Source organism: Alosa pseudoharengus, unplaced genomic scaffold, assembly GCF_046254945.1.
Source record: "Alosa pseudoharengus isolate Yale_2024_CS ecotype anadromous, Long Island Sound unplaced genomic scaffold, YU_APseudo_1.1 YU_APseudo_1.1_scf_23, whole genome shotgun sequence".
Taxonomy (NCBI): domain Eukaryota; kingdom Metazoa; phylum Chordata; class Actinopteri; order Clupeiformes; family Clupeidae; genus Alosa; species Alosa pseudoharengus.
The window spans coordinates 13,359,408-13,382,162 of NW_027468685.1; the positions used below are offsets into that span (position 1 = coordinate 13,359,408).

The following is a 22,755-nucleotide window of genomic DNA, read 5'->3' on the forward strand; positions in this document are numbered from 1 at the left end:
AGAATTCATCTGATTAGATCTAAAAATGTTTTTCATACTTTTGCCATGTTTTGAAGTAAAATGAGATTTAGAAAGTTCTACATGCATATGCAGATTTAGCAGAGATACAAAGAACTACAAATACTACAAATATCTACAGAGTCTGATCAAAGATTGTTAAGGCGCCTTAACAATCTTTGGTCTGATACAGTGTTGATGTAGACTTTTATTTTGACAAAATATAACGGGACGTCTACTGACCGGAAAAGGGCTTTATTGACGCTGCTCTGTTGGGATTATCAAATGACAGATACCGAGCTAACTTTACATGTTCGTGCCGTTATTATACATTTTATTGAGTAGGTGTTGGTCGGTGTTTAAAATAACCTTCTCACTATAATTCTAATTTATATTTAGAATAAACGTTACTGTCGTAACCCGGAACTCGTATAGTGAAGCAACAAAACTGCCACAGAAGTAGCTAAAATAGCAAACTAGCCAGAGGTTTGCCTGAAGTTCCAGTTAGCTTAACCAGTTAATATGGGCATCCAAAGAAGTTGAAGTAACAATAGCTCGTCTCATTGGGAGCACTAGATAACATGATGGTCGAGGAAGTGTGCAGCCTAATTGACATTATGACAACAAAGTAACTTTAGGTAAGTTCTAACAAAATATAATACACGATTTGTTTTGCTGACCACAAAGTGCTAACCAGCTCCGCACAGTTGGATGTAGTTTGCTAGCTCTTAAGTTTGCTTCTTACGAGAAACAATCATTATTGTTTGAAACTTGAATTTCTCCTATATGCGTTGTGATAATGATCCTGGAATAGGTGCGCTAGCTCGTGGTGTTTATTTTGTCATTGTCGTTTCAATTCAACAAGTTTCTCCCAAGTAGACGCACCGCCTGAATTATTTCCGGGGTGTGACTTCAACGCCTACATTGAGTTTCTTTAATGTAAACAAGTTAGCCATGTTATAAATTGCGTTGCTATTTTAAGTTAAAAGCAATTGCGTGATCTGATTTTACTGACTTCAATTATTTTAATTAATAACCAGTCCACGCGATTTCATATGATTTGCATTGGTGTTTGCTGTTGCCTGTAAGTTATAAACAATAAAGACAGCTTAAAACACTTATAGGACACTTTAAAGGAACCGTATGTAAGAAATGTATTTCAATTAATCATAAAATGGCCCTGATATGTCACTAAACATTAAGAAATCATGTTAATTTCAAATACTTATATCACTGACAACAGGAGTCCGGCCAGGATATTGTCATTTAAAAAGTGAAGTTGCAGCCCTCAACTGATGTTGTTGTGTTTTGTCATGGCATGTTTTGTTTTGGCCTGACCCTCCACCTATCTACTAATCACAGTCAGTAGTGTTTCGGCATCTGGGTTGGCAACCTCGAGTCAGGGGGGAGGGGAAGGGGATACACCGCTCTACAGTAATTTGTAATTAAAAGTGATTGCAGTACCAGTTTTGGCCACAATCTTACATATGGTTCCTTTAAATGTTAATGAGTGAAGCCATAACATTATTATTATTACTATTATTTTTATTATTATTATTATTATTATTATTATTAACTACTGCAGGCATGTGGCCAATACAAGAAGAGTCCCCAACTGCTTTCAAAGAACAGCAACACAATGGGAAACCAGGAGTTGGAAGACGTATTTGTTGCAGTCATCCGTCCGAAAAATACTGTGAGCCTGACCTCCAAAGAATATCGTGCTAAGGCGTATGAGGTACAGTCTAATCTATGATTCAATGACTTCTATATAGTATACAATACATTTGAGAACAGGTTTTGGCATCAAAGAGATTGGCCTGAAAGCTTTCTGAAATCAGTATTAATATCTTGATAAGGAAGAACAAGAAATGAATGGAATGGGGGAACCCAGGCTAAAGGTAACATGTATTTTACATCACTGACCTGAGATGAATGGTTTGTATGTCATGTAGATCCTCCTAATTGAGGTTCCTCTGGAAGGGAAAGAGAAAAAGAAGAAAAAAGTTCTGCTTGGAACTAAGATCCAACCTAACGGAGACAAAGCGAGGTCCATCCTGGATTATGTTGATGAAACAACAAAACCGATCTCCAATAACCAGGGACTGATTGGTAAATACTTGAGTGTCATACTTCACAAAAAATACCTGGGGCTGGACGGGGGAGTGGGTAAACATGCCATACTGTATGCATAGATCACACGTTAATTTGAATGCTGCCTGTTGAAATAAGTATAAGTGTATATATACTCTTTTGATCCTGTGAGGGAAATTTGGTCTCTGCATTTATCCCAATCCGTGAATTAGTGAAACACACTGCACACAGTGAACACAACGTGAGGTGAAGTACACACTAATCCCGGCGCAGTGAGCTGCCTGCAACAACAGCGGCGCTCAGGGAGCAGTGAGGGGTTAGGTGCCTTGCTCAAGGGCACTTCAGCCGTGCCTACTGGTCGGGGTTCGAACCGGCAACCCTCCGGTTACAAGTCCGAATCGCTAACCCGTAGGCCACGGCTGCCCCCATCATAACCCCATTATCATAACCATTGGTAAATGGGTCATAGACATGAGTTGGCTAAACCTGAGTGAATGAATCTTAAAGTGGTTCTCCTTGCAGGAAAGCGTGTGGTGCATATGAAGAAGTTCCCCTTGGATGGGGACCGAGAAGGAAAGGAGGCTTCTCTGTTTATTGTGCCAATCAACATGAAAGGTTGGAAGCACATTCATAGTATTCCAACAGTATTCTTATAATTCATAAAGTACTGTTTGTTTATTGTGCCAATCAACATGAAAGGTTGGAAGCACATTCATAGTATTCCAACAGTATTCTTATAACTCGTAAAGTACTGTTGCTGATGCTGAAATTTTGATAGCTGTGTAATACCTAGCTAGACTAGCAGTAGGATCGTGAATGCATTTACAATTTGATTTGAATTAATCATAGACTCCAAAGGGAAAATTAGATTACATTACATTGGGCACAAACAAAAGCCGCCACAACCTCAGACCTGTTGTCTTTCCCACTTTTTAACCAAAGACAACAGTAAACCCAACTACCACCCCGGCAGTCCGAATTTCTACTGCCTGCAGGACATCATGCGTGTGTGCAGCGAGACCAGCACCCACTTCTCACCCATCACCTCCAAGATGCTTCTGGCACTTGACAAGTAAGTCTCCCCCCAGTGGGTTCGAGAATGTGTTTGCCTTTCAAGGTCCAAACTTGTGTAGGTTCAGATCATCAGCATCTTTTGCCAGATAATTTGTAATTACTTTACAGTCATAGAGTTATGATGCTCTGTTCGAACTGTGCCCATCTTACCCAATTGTGTCCCTTGACTATTGTTGACAACAGAACTTTTTTGTTAGTTTTGTATTTTGGGGTGTCTAGAAATACATTTCATCGAGTCTTAAGGATATTTCAGTCGGATGAAAGATTGGCACCTTCAACTTAATCTTTTAAAAACGGAGCTTTTGGTGTTTCAAGCTAAAGCAGTTATTAGTCCTCTTCCCCTCACCACCTCTTTTCTCACTCCTCTCTTCTCGTTCTTTCTCGTCTCTCCTCGCCTCTTTGTCGTCCACGCTGCAGATGGATGGCGGAGCAGCACACGGTGCCTCACGCCATCCCGGCGCTCTTCCGCCCGGCGCCCCTGGACCGCATCAAGACCAACGTGAGCAACCCGGCGTACGCGCCCGAGAGCTGGCAGAGTGACGGCCCACTGCACATGGGCTACACGGCGCTGGAGATCAAGAGCAAGATGATGTCGCTGGAGAAGGCCGACATGTGCGTCTTCAACCCGCTCTACGGCTCCGACCTGCAGTACACCAACAGGGTGAGGATGCAGGCCTTGTCCCTCTACTCTCTGTCCCATCTCATTGCCCTTCAACTCACTCTCACTCTCTCACTTTCTCTCTTTTTCTCCCTCACTACTCTTTTGTCCTTAGCCTGTCTCTTTCCCTCCATATTTTTCTTTTGATTTATATTACATTCGCCCTTGGCAAAGTTATATTTGATAGCCAGCATTTTCCCTCTGGGTTTGGTCGAGTGATACAGACTTGTGAATGTGACCTTACAGGTGGATAAAGTCATCATCAATCCCTACTTTGGCTTGGGAGCTCCCGACTACTCCAAGATCCAGATCCCCAAGAGGGAGAAGTGGCAGCACAGCATGAGCAGTGTGACTGAGGACAAGTAGGGGACTTCTCCTTTAACTCCCTCTTTTAAATCACACATACAACAACAGCAGGTTCAAACACGCCTGCCTGTCAAAAGAAAACAATGACATCATCTCAACTCTGTTTAATCCACTTTTCTGTCAGCGGCTATATAAGCAGTTTGTTTTGCTTACTATCCTGGCATTTTTCATTCACAAGCTCTGCCACACAAATATAATACGTGTTGATAGAAACCCTGCCAAGATCTCACAGTGTTTATTTAATATTTCTAACAACTCCACTGGAATTCCTAGAGTCATTGCCAGACCAGGAGTTTATGATACACTTAGTGGAAAGTCGATAAGCCCCTAACCTGCTGTAATCTATCATATTTCGCAGTATTGGTTAATATGTAATGCACTGAATCCTGGTGTCTGTGTGTGGCCACAGGGAGCGTCAGTGGGTGGACGACTTCCCCCTGCACCGGAGTGCCTGTGAGGGCGACACAGAGCTGCTGACGGAGCTGCTGTCCAAACTGCCGGAAAGTCGCCTCTCCGTCAAACAACTGGACAGCGACCACTGGGCCCCCATTCACTACGCCTGCTGGTGGGTAATTGCTCAGCCAGGACCACAAAAGCGTGTGGAACAGTAATAAACATTGCAGATGTAGACCATGTATAAAACAAAAACTACCCACAGATCAGAGGTTGCGTTAACTGAATATTTTCCGTCATTGACCGATTTTTTTAAAATAATGACAGAAAAATCAGTCTATCCTTCATTTTGACAGGGGTCACAATTGACCATGACAGATTTAAGACAATGAAAAAGTTTAACACAACCTCTGCCACAGATAGTGACACAGGTAGTATTACTAATCGTATAATACACTGTGGAATTGTGGTAATTTCACATTTCTGGTTTCGTTCTTAACCAAATGCATTAGATGGATCGTTTTGACTTGACAGCAAGTGTCAAAAGTACTTTTTTGTCTTCAATGGCTGTACGCGAAACACAAAACAAAGCTTCGATTCCATTGTAGGTATGGGAAGGTGGAGGCCACGAAGCTGCTTCTAGAGAAAGGAAACTGTAACCCCAACCTGCTGAATGGCCAGCTCAGCTCTCCTCTACACTTTGCCGCATTAGGGGGTCATAAAGAGATCGTCCAGCTCCTCCTTCAGCACCCAGAGATAGACCGGGTAAGACCACATGATCCAGTCCACATGACCCACACAAGCATCCCAGTGCTGGGACTAGGGATGTAACGATTACCGGTGTAATGGTAAACCACGTTAAAAATGTTGACGATAACAATTATCGTTTTCATTTCAAATATCATAATTATCACGGTTGATTACCACGGTGTGGAAACCGTGTGTTTAGTCCTTCCCAGCTTCATCCGAGCCTACTTTTGACATAGGCCTGGTTAAATGAAACAAAACTGGTACCCTACTGATTCTTTGGTCTAATGCATGGATTTAACCACGATTCGGATTAGGCTACACCTGCTTTTAAAAGGCGGAACATTTTCATTGCAAAACGTGCGCTGTATCATGTAGCCACTCCAAGGAAAAAGTGAACAGGACAACACACAATGCCACGGTAACGTGTACGTTATGAATTAAGAATGCTCATCTCAGCCAGGTTTGTTCGTGCAGTCAGGATGTAGGCCTATGAATGTGAATGAAAATATACCCTTCTCCAGTAGCAATAGGCCACCTTAAAATGCACCAGAATAAAGGAATCACATTTACTCAGTAACAACATTTTCATACTGTTACATCGCTAGCTGGGACTATGATTGAAAATCAGTGAATATTAGAAGCTTGCGATGAATAAAGTTGACATGCTAGACATAGCTTGAGCTTTAGTTTGTATTGACTGTTTTCTTTAACAACACATTAAACTCTCATTTTGAGTGTTGGATATATGCAGTCATTTATCGTCATTTTTTGTTGTTGTCACTTTTGCATTGACATCTGACTCTGAGTCTGTCTCCATCTGCAGCACATTGAGGACCAGCAGAAGAGGTCTCCTTTGCAGCTGTGTGAGGAGAACAAGCAGAACGATTGGGAGGAGACGGTCAAACTCCTGCAGGAAGCCAACAGCAGACCGGTCAGTGGGCAGGCCCTAACCCTGTCATTTGGATAGCATGCACTTATGTCTCTTAGAAGCTGTGGGCAAAATACTGATGAAGCTGCCAGGGAAGAAGCAAGAATAAGTACAGTACATGAAGTCCTCTCTCCCACCAGTCTCCAGTTGTTCCAAGATTCCCAAGATTCCTGGTTCTAGGAAATTTCAGTGGAATTCTCCTTGCTGTTGTGCTTCCATGTCTGTGTGTGAGGGCAGTGCACATGCCCAGTAGTTGTTATTGGTTAAATATAGGTCATGTGCTGGTTAGCATCATTTTGTGGTGGTGTGGTAATGGCGCTCTCCTGCTTTTGTTGTGCCAGTATGAGAAGGTGCGGATCTACCGCATGGACGGCTCGTACCGCTCGGTGGAGCTGAAGCACGGCAACAACACGTCCGTCCAGCAGATCATGGAGGGCATGCGCCTCTCGCAGGACACCCAGCAGTACTTCACCATCTGGATCTGCTCCGAGAACCTCAGTGAGTGGACACGAGCCTGCCGTCCCCAGAGTGACACAACAGCACCATCTTCTGTTTAAAGGCCCCCACTATCTACTTGATTGTTGAAAATAATGCATTTACAGATTACAAATGGTGCCCAGATGAAATTTGTATCCTCTTTTTTCAACAAAAAAATCTTAGGAGGCATTTATTATACTCATGGCATGTTGTCATATTCCATTGGATGCAAGGATCACTGTAATTTGAATGATTACATTGAGATTTCACACACCACTGTGTAGCATGTAGTGTAATGTTTTAGATTATCAGATTTTATGGTGCTTCTGATCACATCTTGCATTTGTTTAGGATCGTGTGTGTGTGTGTGTGTGTGTGTGTTTGTTTGCTTGTATGTAGACTGAAAAGTTTGTTTGAATGTTTTCTGCAGGTCTCCAGCTGAAGCCTTACCACAAGCCCCTGCAGCACCTGCGAATCTGGAACGAGATTGTGACGGACCTGACTGTTCTGGACCCGCAGAGGGAGCATCCTCAGCTCTTCCTCAGGAGAGACGTCCGGCTGCCTCTGGACATCGAGAAGAAGGTGCGCCTGTGCTCCATCATGCACATATAAATAAATACACACACGGAGACGCACACACACACAAACACACACACACTGGGCAGGAACTTGCCACCCTCATCCCCACCTCAAGTGAAGAGCACTTTTGGTCATGTGAAGCTTGTGGGCAATTTTCTCAGCAACATTACAGTTCAAGTAGCCAAAAGCTAACAGAGGGAACCGGAGCTAGAATGGCAGTTTTTTACTATTCTGAATTTGACCGTGGTGCTGGACACAACTTTTCAATAGTGATGATACTAACGGTATCCAGTGCAGTTTCAGGTTGGGGAGTCAGTTGTGGAGTATTTGTATTTTACACAACTGTCGTAAATACAAACACCCTACCCCCAGGACATGACACACGTGGATTTGTTTATAAACCGGCAAAGATAATTTCCAAAGAGCCATGTTGACTGACAAAGTAATATTACATGAGTTCATACAAATAGTAGGCTATTGCACAATTGCTGGAAAGCAATTTGTGATTCTCTGGGTCGGGGGAGCGCAAGTTGCATGGTTCACTGTAGACGGGTAGGCTAAAGGCTGCCGGAGGCATGCGGTTCTCCCTACCACAAATTCACCATCAGAATGACTACAAAGCTGTTATATTAAGGTAAGAAACTGGCATAGGATGTTTTTTCAGTCAGCCTGTTCGCACTAGGCTTTCAAGTGGCTCCATCTATGACCCTGTGTTGTAGATGTTGGGACTCGGCTTCTGGAAATCATCAAAATGGTCATCCATCATCAATCGGCAGGGTGAAAACTTCCGCTGCTGGCATGGTCATTATGGTGATAAACAAGTGACGGAAATTACATTTTTTATAATGATTTGGCACACTGTGTACGTGTGTAGGAATCGTTGTGAACAGTAGGAGAACAGAATAAATATCTGTGAAAGCTTTATGGCTATATAATTGGTACTTAACCTCAGGAAACGACAGGAGTGACTGACGCAAACAAAGTCCCATCACACTCTACTTGAACTGACAGACATAAGGTTGTTTACCAGAAGTGGCTTATTTGTTTATTTTTTTATCTCTATTACCCCTAAATACATAAATACATATATGATGGTCTTTCTTAGAATATGCTTTGCTACCCAACATTCAGGGAAGACACATTGACAATATGTGATACATTCATTTGCATTATTGGGGTCCTATTCACTTATGAAATCCTGTTAATAAAATTACTCTGTGTGCTCCTGGCAACATGGATTACAACTAGGTGCAGGTACTACTGACACAGTAAAAGGCTGTTGAAATTTCTTACAATTCCATAAGAGGGCGCTAACCTGACATGATAAAGTATTTTGTGGCTCAGCTAGGGAAAATGGTGAAAAGACACATAAGCCACGTTCAGACTACAGACAGTTCACCCCCCCCCTCCCCCCCCCCTCCCCAAACTGGCACCCTGACATAAAACACGTAAAACCACATGCTCTTGAACTTCACCCTCAAGTTGGTGGATTTCACTTATTTACTCATCGTACATCCCAGGACAATCTGGGTCACTTTCTCTCTTCGTGTCGCGGATGGGCCCTGAGCCTTGTGGTCTGGTTGCAGGTGGAGGATCCACTGTCCATCCTGATCCTGTTTGACGAAGCCAGGCACTGCCTCCTGAAGGGCTTCTACCCGTCTCCAGACAGCAAGCTCATCACCCTCGCCAGCCTGCTGCTGCAGATCATCTATGGCAACTACGAGAGCAAGAAGCACAAACAGGGCTTCCTCAAGTAAGTCAAGTCAAATCAAATCAACTTTATTTATATAGCGCATTTCATACACAGAGGTCATTTATTTGTGCATTACATAAACAAAAGCAAACAGGAATAGCTGATAAAAGCATAGAAGGGTAATAGTTTTAAAAAGTAAAGAATAAAAAAAAGAAGAAGAAAAAAACATAAAACACACATAAAAGCATAAAAGGGAAATCATTTAAAAGTGTAAAAAAGTAATAATTTAAAAAATAAAAAAACAACATAGAATGATTATACTAGTCAAGCACCTAGTGTATAGCAGCACTCTATGGAGATTCTTGAAGTAGCTCCAAACTGTGTGCATACACATATATTTATTTCCTTTCAGGGCCAAAATGGCTGACCACAGGGCTCGATAGTCCCCCTCATGGAGTATTAAGACCCAAATAGTTAACACAAGTCTTTACACATGCGCACAAACACTGCATTTATTGCAAAGAGTTTTGCAGAGACAAGCTTGGTAATTATACAGGTTATGTAATAATATAATGTATGATTTAATGGTTGAGTCTTTTTCTATACACTTGTGTTCCATATAAATAAGGTATACTCATTTAGTTACCTACAAAGTGTACCGCTTACTTTATTTGTCTGGGTGTTTATGAACAGTGAGGAAAATCTCAAGTCCATTGTGCCCATATCTAAAGTCAAGAGCAAAGCCCATCACTGGACCAACAGAATTCTCCACGAGTACAAGGTGAGGTGCTCATCACATACACACCGCTGTATCCCAGTCACAATGTAGAACACTTCCAAAAGCACCAGTCAGTGATCCAACATGTGTTTGTGTTGGTTATTATTGTGATTGAGATGGCCTCTGTTCCCGGTGTTCCTGTGTAGAATCTGAGCACTAGTGAGGGTGTAAGTAAGGAGATGCACCACCTGCAGCGCCTCTTCCTGCAGAACTGCTGGGACATCCCCACCTATGGGGCGGCCTTCTTCACGGGACAGGTCTACACCAAGGCCAGCTCCAGCAACCACAAGGTCATCCGTGTCTACGTTGGGGTCAATACCAGAGGCCTGCATCTTATGAATATGGAGACCAAGGTACCAACATGACATTCATGTTGTTTCTTCATTCATCTATCAGTTTGGCCAATGGATTTAAAAATACCGAATCTGTATCTAAAGTTGCAGTGCTTTTCTGTTTTGTGGAAAAAACTCTACCTTACTGTGTGTGTGCGTTTTTTTTTTGTTGGTTGGTTTTAAGGTGCTGCTTATCAGTCTGGAATACGGGTCATTTATGTGGCAGTTGGGTCAAGCTGACCTGTACTTCCAGATCCATAGCGTCCAGAACAAGATGAACTTCATTGTGCACACCAAACAGGTGAGTTCAGCGATGAGGACCATGAAAGTAGTGCTCCACAGCGCTCTGAGATTGGAGCGTTGTCATGCGGTAATCAGCCTCCCTGTACAGCACCACTGTCTCAGGGCAAATGTTTTTTTTTTAGTAGTAGTATATTTTTTGGGATTTTTGCCTTTATTCGGATTGGACAGTGAAGATGGACAGGAAGCAGGTGGGAGAGAGAGATGGGGTGGGACCGGGAATTGGCAGCAGGTCGGATTCGAACCTGGGTCCCCGTGGGCACTTGGACCCGTACATGGTATGGGCTGTAGCCTGTTGCGCCACAGTGCCCCGAGCAAATGTTTTTTAGCCTTGGGCTTACACACACCCAATGTCACTATGTGATACAATTCAGAAGGAGACGTACAATAGAACAAAGGCGGTACTATAAAGAGGCTGTCAGCCAAGGGCAAAGTAACGATGCGGAATTTCTAATGATTGATGAAAATGCCTTTTCATTGTTTCAGGCTGGCCTTATAGTGAAGCTGCTGATGAAGTTGAGTGGGCAAATCGTTCCAAATGACAGACTTTCTGCAGACAAATATGCTTACGGTTAACCCCAGAGCTTCATGATGTGTGTTGTGTGTTTTACTTTGTATTTTTATAAAATTATTGCTTATTTACTTTTATGTCACTTTTTTTTTTACTTATACTCCAAAAACAATAATGCTGAAATGTAATACCCAGTACTATTCATGTCATGTTAGTTTTTTTTTTGTTTCTAAGCATTACAAATGGCTTGTTTTCATTGTAATATTTTTCCATGGAATGTAAATATGTGTATTTAATGGTTCTGTTTTATTAAAATGAATAATATATCCACTAACTGATATAGAAGCCTGCTTTATTTTGTTTTTTATTTCTGGAGATGTAGTAAAGGTCTAAAATGACGCAAGCATTACTATGCGACACATCTTTAGAATCTAAAGGGTGAGATATGCATATTAACAATAAGCTGTAGAGCTGCACAAGTAATCGATTTTTAATCGAAATCACAATTTGAACAATGAAATTTGCTAATTGCAAAGGCTGCAATTAAATGTGCAGCTCACAACTCTATACCAATGGTTAATCTTCTCCTCTATTATTTTTTTATTCATGTCATACTCCTTGTGACAAGACAGTGAAGCTCACCTAAAAGGAGTGCTGTGTTTCCTATGTACTAGGCATACTCACCAATCAGGAGTGGCCGAAGTTAAAGCCACATTTTTAATATTGAACTGAAGCTTGACTTTCAAAAATTATATAACAAATCAAATTGCATTATCTGTCAAAAAAAATAACAATTAGATCTTTTCCCCAAATCATGTCATCCTAATTAGCTGCAATGCTGAAAAACTCTTACGTTTTATCTACGGTTTGTGGCATGACTGCTTCAATTAACATTATTTTAATTTGATTTTGAAGCACATTTTAGATTTCAAAAGGCACTTTTATTGTCCATTTGTTGTGAATGCTGACTGTTTTATGGCATATCAAACCTGCCCCCTGACAAGGCTTGTTGGTATTGCTGTCTGCACATATACACAACCGCGGTGACCCCATCACACCTACTCTTCAGGAAGTGCATCCCACACAGGCCTCCCACACATCCCAGATTGCTCCTCAGACCCTAGTGTGAGACCCATGTCTGAGGTCCCTCTGCCTGGGCTGCCCTTATGGCTCCTATTTAGTACGCTTCCAATGGCCTCATGGCAAACCATCCAACTTCATCACATCATCACAAAGTCAAAGAGAAAGGGTTTGTTGGTATGGCAGTAACAGTGCATACTTAGCAATGTTGATGGTGACTGCAGACTTTTTCCTAACCTATAAATAATATTTGTACTGAAGTAAAGTTTACATATCTGTAAAGTTTATAGTTTATTTATCTACATAGTGGATGAATGTTCCTCATGTCCAACAAAATGTGGATAAAAATTCAACCCTTCATCAAAGCACAATACACTTATAAAGTTTGATAAATGAAGCAAGTTCTTGACAAGGGCAGAGGCAGACAGAGTACACAGCTTCATTACTTGAGTAAAAGTACAGATACCCTTTGCTAAATTTTATTCAAGTACAAGTAAAAGTACAACAGTCAGATGTCTACTTAAGTAAAAGTACTGAAGTACTTGTTTTTAAAAGTACTTGAGTATCAAGAGTACAAGAGTAGCCTACATTTTTTAAATATTACTTCTGCCACAGTGCTTACATTTATGTATAGAAACGTCCTACATGGAGTTATGGAAAATGTTAATGTTAATACCTTGGAGAATGTAAAAGGAATTGAAAGTAAAATCAAGTCATTTTTATCTTTTTACCATTTTGCCAGGGATGGGCAGTATTTCTAATACATGTATATAAAATACGTATTTCAAATACAAAATACTATTTTGTAATTGAAACACTTGAAGCGAAAAACTATCATTAACTTGTTCAGAAAATTGAAATAGTCTGGCGAGGTGGGGCCACAGGTTGGCACATTCCCGGGATGGACCTGCTGCGTCTTCATCCATTGTTTCGTCCATGGTTTAGTCTCTTATCTAAATCTGACCATGGAGTTGACTTTGGCGGAAAGCTGAAGGTGATTGCTGATAGGCTGTCCCAATCAGTGGCGCCTGCACAATCCAATCACGTTTGAGAGGAAAACAACAAATTGAAGGTTTCCGAGATTTTTCTTTTTTCCTTTTTTTTTAGAAGAAGTAACGGGTACTCACGGTTATGGATAGAAATGTAGTGGAGTAAAGAGTACAATATTTGCCTCTCAAATGTACTTGAGTAAAGTCATGAGTACTCCCCAAAAATGATACTCGAGTAAAGTACAGATCCCTCAAAATTGTACTCAAGTACTGTACTCAAGTAAATGTACTCCGTTACTGTCCGGCTCTGGACAAGGGGTGGTACAGGATTTTTTCCAGATTGTTGGTTTTCTGGCATGGGATGACCCAAAGTAGTTTTAATGTCAGAGACTCCATGCTCTCTTTATTACAATTTTATTTGAAATATAGCAATAGTCTACAGCAGTGGTTTTCAAAGTGGGGGCCAGGAGGGGGTGCCAGGGGGGCCTCAGCAAGTTGGATGGAAAAATAAAAGCAACAAATAAATACATTTGAAAAATACAATGCCATTATAATAATTTGTCGCATATCTGAACATTATATTTTCCATGATAATAATTGGGAATAATAGTAGAGTGATAGCTCTCATATAGCAGAAAGCCCCAAATGCAATTTTTACACACGGTATGCTCCATCGCGAAGTGCTTGTGGCTAAAATAATTATTAGGATTAGCTTAATGTATTTTTACATTTGCCGTAGTATTGTTGATGGGTTTAGTAACACATCAAGGGGGTCCTTGGCCAGAACCTAGTTGTATTTGGGGGGCCTTGTCGTGGAAAAGTTTGGGAACCCCTGGTCTACAGTACTGTCAGCCTATTTTTTAAGCTCAGTAGGCATACCAACAACGAGTAAAACGTGCCATGCAAAATGGTTGACATAACTTTTACAGTCTGCACCTTATCAAAAAGTGTGTTAATTCCAAAAGCATGCTTGCTGTGTTTAACACCTGTCTCATTAACTGTATTTCTGAATGAGTCATAGAGTGGAAATGTGTCTCATTTCTGAGGTCACGGGACACTTGACCTTATGTTTTTAAGTGCTAATCAGATAAGGAAATGTAAAACAGGAACTTATCAACATGGTAACCATGGCAGCTTCCTATACAAGATAAGACCCATATAAGATAAGTAGCAATTAATCAAAATCCATTGTAGTTGCTCATTCATGAGTTATTTTCATTGTCCATCAGTAACTGTTCATCAGTACTTTTGTTGAATCCTTACCACCATATGATAGGCCAGCACTACATCACATCAAATGTGTGGCATTCACAACATACGATTATGGGGGTCCATAATTAGTAATATTCTGTTCAATCATAGTGTGGAATCAGTTCAACTAAGGACACCGAGGTTGCCAAGTAGCTGCCGAGAAACCAACTCAGTCCAGTACATATTCCAGTAATCAGTGTTTGATATGACAAAATGGTTAACCTGCGTCACCTTTCCTTCACCTTTTCCTTCACCTTTCACATTTTCCCATCAGGGTGTTGATAGAATAGCCATTGATATATGTCAACAATGTAATCTGAGATGAATATATGTTAGCATTTGATAGTTATACTTACATAACCTTGCTGGCAAATTGCTGATTGGTTACCGACTGGAAATCCGACAGAATTTAAGGCACACTCACCTAGATCCCATCACTTCACTCACCAACCTAAGGTAAAGGCATTCTTATTAATATCACTGGCTCGAGTTATTACATATATTTTGTTCTAAGTGGTTTTATACTTTTACCATCTGTTAGTATTGGTTGAATAGTATAAATAGTTGAATAGTATTTCCTTATGATCCATCACCTTCTCTGTTTTCAGACTGAAGCCATGGACACGAAAGCCATTGTTAGTATCATCGTTCCTCTGCTCCTCTGTGGTAAGCCTGAATATGTTCTAATTGTTGTTTTCATTACAAATATCAGTAACACTCTTGTTATACAAGTTGCAAAAACAATTTGCATGTGCATCCCATAGACAATCTGAGCCAGAATGTGTAAACTCTCATGAGATTCTTGCATAACCTTTCATGTTATTAATGTGTACATTTTGGAAACTGATTCACTAATTTCTGTAATCGCAAATTCCTACATTTAAGTCTAAATGTCTCTGTTTAGGGCACAGCTCTGCAGGGCCTGCTGTTTTCCCCACCCAGACAGGAACTTGCTGGGCCATGGGTGACCCTCATTTCCGCACGTTTGATGGCTATTTCTACAACTTCATGGGAAACTGCACCTACACCATGAGCAAGAACTGTGATATAGACTATCACCATCCCCCCTTTGAGGTTGATGTCACAAACAAGGTCCTGCCTAATTCTCGGCTCACTGCAGTCAGTGAGGTCACCATCAACATCTACGGCTTCAAGATCCAAATGGTTCGGTCACAACTTGGCAGAATAACAGTAAGTACCAAAGCAGTTGCTATTTTGTTTTGTTGCATTCTCAATCATATACATGCTAAACTCATCACATGAACAAACTGGTTGTTTCAGGTCAATAGTCAGGTGTGGGTTCTGCCAGTCTCATTCACCAACACCCTGGGAACAATCAAGATGGCGCAGAGTGGTCTTTCAGTGGTGCTGTGGGTGGACTTTGGGATGACCGTGCAGTACGACTGGGAAGAGTATGTGGCAGTGACCATGCCCAGTGGCTTCATGGGAAAAGTCTGTGGTCTGTGTGGCAATTTCAACGGAAACAAGGAAGACGACCTCACCTTGTCCAATGGCACTCTGACTAAAAGTGTCACTGAATTGGGTCGGAGCTGGATGGTTCCAAGCGAGGGTGAAGACTACTGCCAGGACGAGTGCACAGGCGAATGCACAGAGTGCAGCTTTGGCAAGCGTATGGCAGCCGATATGTTCTGTGGTGTGATGACACCCATTCTGGACTTCCAGTTCAGGGACTGCCATGCCCTCATCGACCCCAGTATCTTTTTTGACATGTGCAAGTTTGACCACTGCAGGGGCGGCGGACTGAAGGACTACCTGTGCAGGATACTGCAGGTGTATACGGATGCCTGCCAGAGAGCTGGGATCAAAGTCCATAACTGGAGACACCTGGCACGATGTGGTGAGTATCCTTCAGGTTGATCTTGCAGGTTGATAAATATAACTGGGGGGGGGGGGGGGGGGGGGATCTGAACAGTGAAAATGTGAAAAAGTGAAAATGTGTTTGTCCTTAAAAACACAGACAGCTCGAACTAATTCTTGGGAGTTATGAGATTATGAACCAGCATTTTAAATCCTTCAGTCAATGTTTCTTGTACTGAATGACAATTCTGTTGTTGTTTTACAGCTGATCCTAACTGTCCAGCGAACAGCCATTTTGAACAGTGTGGAGATGCATGCCAACCCACGTGTCTTGGCAACACAACATGTGACATCCCTTGTGTTCAGACTTGTATCTGTGATGAGGGCTACATACGCAGTGGCAACGAATGTATCAGCAAAACTAAGCTCTGCTTAGACAACAAATTAGTTGAATAAAACATTTTCTTATATTTATATATTTGATTATATAAGAAGAAAATGAATGCTACATCAAATATTGTACTTGAATAAATAAGGTACTATTTCACAGCTGCCTGTCCTTTCTCAGTTTCTTTTATATGCAGCGGGCTAGCTAATCACTTACATTTGCAGGCCTAGCCTACTACAGGCTTACACAGTGGTAGAATCAAAAATATGCTTACATATTTGATTTGACTCGCATATGAGTGGATAAATGAATGATGAGTTAGATCTGTTTACATTTATTAAACTTTGATACTAGGTCTACTTATTTGAGCATTTCCATTTTTATGCTATTTTGACTTCTTTCTAAACATCTTTTGACAGGTTTAGTTACTAACTAGAAATGTAATTCCAATGTTAAATATTATACAGAGTTAAAGCAACACCAAAGAACTTTTCATCTGTCGCACGCACTATTTGTTTATCCAGCACCGGCTTTGCAAATAACAATGTCCACAGACAAGATAGAATAAGTTGCATGATTTTATGAAAGTACGATGTATTGCGACATCAGATGCAAGTTAAATTTGTAGTTTCTCATGTCTCATTCCATCGAACTACAGATCCGCTACCCGATGCAGCAAACTTACATAGTGCGGTAATAGCCGATAGAGGGCCGCGAAGCGAATGCAGAAAGTGCCGTTCACCCTGTTACGAGTTGATGAACCACTGAAATGATTTTAGAAACATTATTTTAAGGTACAAAAAACTCTTTGGTGTTGCTTTAAAACAGATAATGCAGAGATAGTTAATGGTGTTGCTAGGGTAGACATGGTGGTTGCTATGCAAAATAAAGTGGTAGCTATACTGGTTGCTAGAATAATCATGTTGGTTGCTATGGTGGTTGCTAGGTTGACATTATGGTGGTGATTGCCACTGTTACCATCTAGTTGGCCTATAATCACATGCTTGACATCTTTGGAAAGCTAAGACCTTGTAGTTTCTTATGAAATAAACAAAATAACTGTGTGAAGTACTGACACAGACTTACAGAGGCTAGAATATTGTTTTTTCTTTCTGTCGGATAACAAGTATCTCTGAATTGACCACATTTCAGCCCTCTAGGTCACTTGATATGAGTTTGAAACACAACTAAGCCCTAGCACCAGGTCTTGTGAAACTATGTGTAAAAGTAGATCAATATTTTTAGACCATCATTTGCAAAAGTATGCTCATGCGTTTTGTAAAATGCCCTATGGAAACTCCCTTTTCCCCATATGAACCCCTTTGTGTAGAACCATAATCTTGATCTCAAATGAAAGGTAACACTCTGAAGTTTCATGCTTGCATTTGGATTGTATGTCAGGGGTAATATGGAATGACTACCCAAAATATGGAATAATTACACACAAATATCTATTTTTGAAAATGTATGTTGGTTCAATTGGTGTGTATAAGATGGACTACAAGATGGACTACTACTACTATGAATTATTGTGGACATTTCAAGACCCAATATGCTACATCTACTTCTTTCTAAGGTTATACACAAGGCTAGAGGGTAGGGAAGCACCGGTGGGTGCTACACATAAATATGTTGTCATGTATTGATTCCAAGAGAAGAGTCCAAGCTTTCAAATGGTGTATAATATTATATGACTGCATAAAATGACTTAGAATCTTGGGAGGTGGGGGATAAATGGAACGCCTGGGAACTGGTTGCTATGTTGGTTGCTAGGGTAATCATGTTGGTTGCTATGGTGGTTGCTAGGTTGACATTACAGTCTATGGGTTAAACATGATCCAATAAATATATGGTAGCATGCTCACGGAGTACTTATCACACATAAATCACACATATAGAGCTGGTAAGTCCCGCCCATCCGCTAAAGCCCTAGTGGACCTCTAGATTGAAAAATCGTTAATGCAAGTGAATGTGAGAAATTAAGAAATGTGATTATTTTCTGGTCCCGTTTGAATTGTGCCATGAATGTGAACATATGTTGTCTGTGATTTTTTTATATAATGTTTCATGTTACGAGTTTGACAGTATATTGTATGATTCTTCGGCTAGCAGACGGGCTCTGTCTATTCATGGGTTTCATCAGGTCCCTTTCCACAGGTGTATTAATCAATCACCATGCAGTCTGCATTGATAATTAAGGTGCTTGATTTTATACACCTGTGGAAAGGGACCTGATGAAACCCATGAATATCTTGTGGAAGAGCGGAACTTGAGCTTTTCAATGCGGCTAGGTGCTGTGATAAACGGTTTGCAAGTCATACTTTCCCAGATATGGGTAGCCCATTAGAGTTCCGAAAACAAAATAAAAAATATATATATTTATGAAAATGCATTAAAATGGAGGATATAGCATTTTGGAGCCAAACTCTTCTTATATGGCCCTTACAATGACCAAGATAAGAGCATAGCCCGAGGCCTTAACCATGTCACAGTCACAGATGAATGCAGACTGGTAAATTAGCACGAGTTTTGTGACAGACTAGGAGCTATAAGCAAATAGCCCACGTTTGATCAGATTGTGCATTCTGGTTTAAAAAAAATGCATATTTTAGCATTCATCATCACGGACAAATCATTCTCCGTTTCAACCAAAGATTCTAGAACAGAGCTCCGCTCTAGAATCTTTGGTTTCAACCATCTCTGGTTCAGATGCTCTATTTACTGTCGTAACCATGGTAACATTGTTTTGATAGCCTCAAAGTTACAATGTCGCAGTCGCAGAGTTTACCGGTTCAGAATGAAAAAAAAAACTTTTAAGTTAGGCTATTAAATCTAAACAACAGGCTGTAACAGACTGAGACTGCTCCGCTGGAGACTTAACGGACAAGATACTCGTAAGCCAGTTATTCTCGATTAAATATCGCCATATAAATTCGTAGCCCATTGACCAGACATTGCGAGCAGCCAACGTTAGCTTATTGCTCTCTAGGCTAGGCTTATAACCTATGTTTTTTTGTAATATGCTATTTTTTGCTATGTATTGTATACTATTTGTACTTCTATTCAAAGCTGTTCTAATATATTGCTTGCAGGCAACACGAGGGCATGCTGAAACCATCATGACTGAGGACTTATTTAAAATGGAGATCTGTCAAAACTCCTCTTTACTTCTGGAGAGCAAGGGATTGAAACATGTCCCTGTGAAGCTACTGCATGGCAGTAATGTGAAGTATATTTCTGTTGCTAACAATGATCTTAAATCTCTCCCCAGAGAAATAGGTAATATGACACATTTGGAAATCCTATCAGTGCAGGGAAACAAGCTCACATCACTCCCTTCATCACTGCAGATGTTAGGTAGTAGTCTCAAAGCACTCAATATTAGTGACAATCAAATTGGGACACTTCCAGAGGAGATATGTAATCTGAAGAACATGAAACAGTTTCACGCTAGTAACAACAATCTTGATAGTCTACCAAACTCATTTGGAAATGTACCCACCTTAGAGGTTGTTTCTCTGAATGACAACCATTTGAGTTCCCTGCCTGAATCTTTTGGAAACTTGGTCAACGTAAAAACATTGAATTTGGAGAGAAATAAGATGACAGTCCTTCCTTCCATCGTGTGCCAACTACAATATCTTATTCAGCTAAATATTTCAGGAAACAAGATTGTGACTTTACCACAGAAGATTTCACAGATGATAAATCTCAAAGAGCTGTCTCTCTGCGACAACAGGTTGACCTCTTTACCTCCACAGCTCTTCAACCTTGCCAATATGGAAATTCTAAACCTATCTGGCAACCAGCTGACGGTAATACCTGATGACGTGGGAAAACTGGAGAACTTAAAAGTTTTGAAAATATGCAGAAACAAAATCAAAGTACTGCCAGACAAGATCAGAGCTTGCTCCAAACTTCTTTACTTCTCTGTGAACCAAAATCTTCTTTCCAAGCTCCCCAGGACCATTGGGGCATTGACTTGTCTTGTGGAACTGCATATCAGTGGAAATCAGATTGAGACACTACCAAAAGGAATCAATTCTTTAAAGAGACTGTCTGTGTTGGGGTGTGCAGAGAATCTTTTGGTTCAATTCCTTGTTGATGGACTCAGTCTGTGTGAATTAACCAATGTTGATCTCAGTTGCAATCATCTCCGTGGCTTTCCCTCTGAGTTGTATTCAATGCATTCTTTACAATGTCTGAACATGAGTAAGAATTTCATATCAAAGCTTCCTCCAGACGTTGGTGAAATGTGCACTCTACAGCACCTCAACCTCAGTGAAAACCATTTCAACTCTCTACCAAAGTGCCTCTATCAGCTTGACAAACTTACTCATTTGGATCTTAGTGGCAATGCCCTTCAAGGCCTCCCAGAGGGAATCACTGGTCTCAAAAGTATCCAGGTCTTACTACTGCACAATAACCAGCTGAAGGAGCTCCCACCTGACCTGTGCTTTCTGAAGACCTTGAAGAGGCTGAATCTGTCAGAAAACCAGATCAGAAACATCTCCTCTAACATCAGATGTCTAAAAGACCTCAGAGAACTCAATCTTTCCAGTAACCAGTTTATCTCATTTCCTGAGGCAATATGTGACACCAGATGCCTTCGGAGACTATACATAAGTAACAAAATAGGCAACAAGGTAATGATTTAAAATCTTTAGTGAAGTTCATAACGTGTTACATTGACCAAGAACACCTATGAGTACATTACAGTAGCCTTATTCTTCATAATTAACAATAAATGCTCATCATTTTGTACATACATTATGCTAAAGTAGCATCATGCATTTCAATGATATATTATTATATAGGTCATATCTATATTATATATGAAATCATATAAACATAATTATTAACATTAATAATGATATGTGATATGCATGTTTGCATAGTTCACCTCACTCCCTGAGTCTCTACACAAACTCCAAAATCTAAAGGAACTGGATTTTTCAGACAACGAAGTAAAGGATATTCCAGAACCTTTGGGCGACCTGAGGCGTCTCACTAAGCTCATTGGCAGGAATAACTTGCTGACATGTCTACCTCAGTTTGTGATCTCCCTGCAAAACCTGCAGCACATTGACCTGCAAGGTACTCAAGTCGCAGCGCTGAGGGCTTCAGCACAGAGACAACAGCCTATTGTTGAGCTGAGAAATAGCAGTGTTGTATAGATTGTTCCTGATTATCTGTGTTTAGGTAGAAAATTCAGCCCCCCCCCTCCCCCATTACAAACAAGACAAGAAACCTATGTGGTGGCATATATTTGCACTCACTCTGTATATGTGCATTTCTGTAGGCAACTTGTTGCAGGGGCTTCCATCTAACCTGGCTCAGATGAAATCTTTGAAGCTGTTAAAGTTGGAGGGTAACCCTCTTACAGGCCCTCCCAAAGAGACCTATGACGGACAGCAGGCATTGCCAATTGGATGTTACCTCAGTTGTGAGCTTACGTGGAATGGTAGGTTCAAGCCAATTCGATCCAAACCATATAATCCACATGCCAAGTTTCAAGAAGTACAACAACAAACAAACAAATGTAGACCTTTACTGTAAACAAATGTATTGATACAATTACAATTACATTATATATGTATTTTTTTATATAATGACATATAGTCTGTTTTTAACATGTATTTGACACATTAACTATTATTATTCATTTTAACTTATTAATCTTAACTTATTCTTCTAACAAATAAATTCTCAACAATGACTATGGTGCTTTATGCTATGGTGAATAGAATTGATGTACAGTACAGGGGGGAGGAGGGGGGCACTGTAACAAAACCAGTGCCGGGATTTTCTAGGCTAACTGTTTAAGGAATGTTTTTCACTACAGAGCACATATTGCAAAAAATGTTTCGATTTGTGGCAAATAATGTTCCAGAGGTGGACTTTAAGCATTTCTGTGAGAGGCTTCATGTCCCTCCTGAGTTGATTCTGACACAAGAGAATAAAAGGTAAGATACTAGTAAACGTCTAGCCTGGGTGAACCCAGACAAACCTTTTAGCAAATTTGAATTCGCTCTGAGGGTCCGTCTGGAGACTCTCCCACTGGAACCGATTTTCAAATCACCAAAAATCAAGGAACCAATCACAACTGCTAATCCAGCATGGGGCAGGCTTTATATGACAGACAGAGGAGTACAGTTAGCAGCACTATTCAACACAACCAATGGCTGCGCTGCCAATCTTTCTGCCCATCTGTGCTAAACTATGGATGTATATTTTCTTTGGAATTGAGTAAGCAGCTGCTTTTAAAACATCAATTGGAGTGGAGAGTCTCCAAACCC

At 40.7% G+C, this 22,755-nt stretch overlaps 1 protein-coding gene across 2 annotated transcripts; it reads left to right on the top strand.

Annotated features, from left to right (window-relative positions):
• The first annotated feature begins 260 nt into the window (after window positions 1-260).
• Window positions 261-11,241, top strand: krit1 (KRIT1 ankyrin repeat containing). 2 transcript variants are annotated; one of them, XM_076301640.1, is made up of 17 exons: window positions 261-635; window positions 1,583-1,735; window positions 1,953-2,109; window positions 2,614-2,706; window positions 3,034-3,163; window positions 3,583-3,826; window positions 4,070-4,185; window positions 4,599-4,754; window positions 5,191-5,347; window positions 6,156-6,263; window positions 6,602-6,758; window positions 7,168-7,319; window positions 8,903-9,069; window positions 9,703-9,790; window positions 9,934-10,140; window positions 10,304-10,420; window positions 10,906-11,241. In XM_076301640.1, exons 2-17 carry the CDS (start codon window positions 1,637-1,639, stop codon window positions 10,993-10,995), a joined length of 2,238 nt encoding a protein of 745 aa, XP_076157755.1. In that variant the 5' UTR covers window positions 261-635; window positions 1,583-1,636; the 3' UTR covers window positions 10,996-11,241. The 2 variants fall into 2 exon arrangements, with proteins under 2 accessions (XP_076157755.1, XP_076157756.1); XM_076301641.1 differs by lacking the exons at window positions 261-635; window positions 1,583-1,735; window positions 1,953-2,109; window positions 2,614-2,706 and adding an exon at window positions 2,770-2,790.
• Window positions 11,242-22,755: the final 11,514 nt, after the last annotated feature.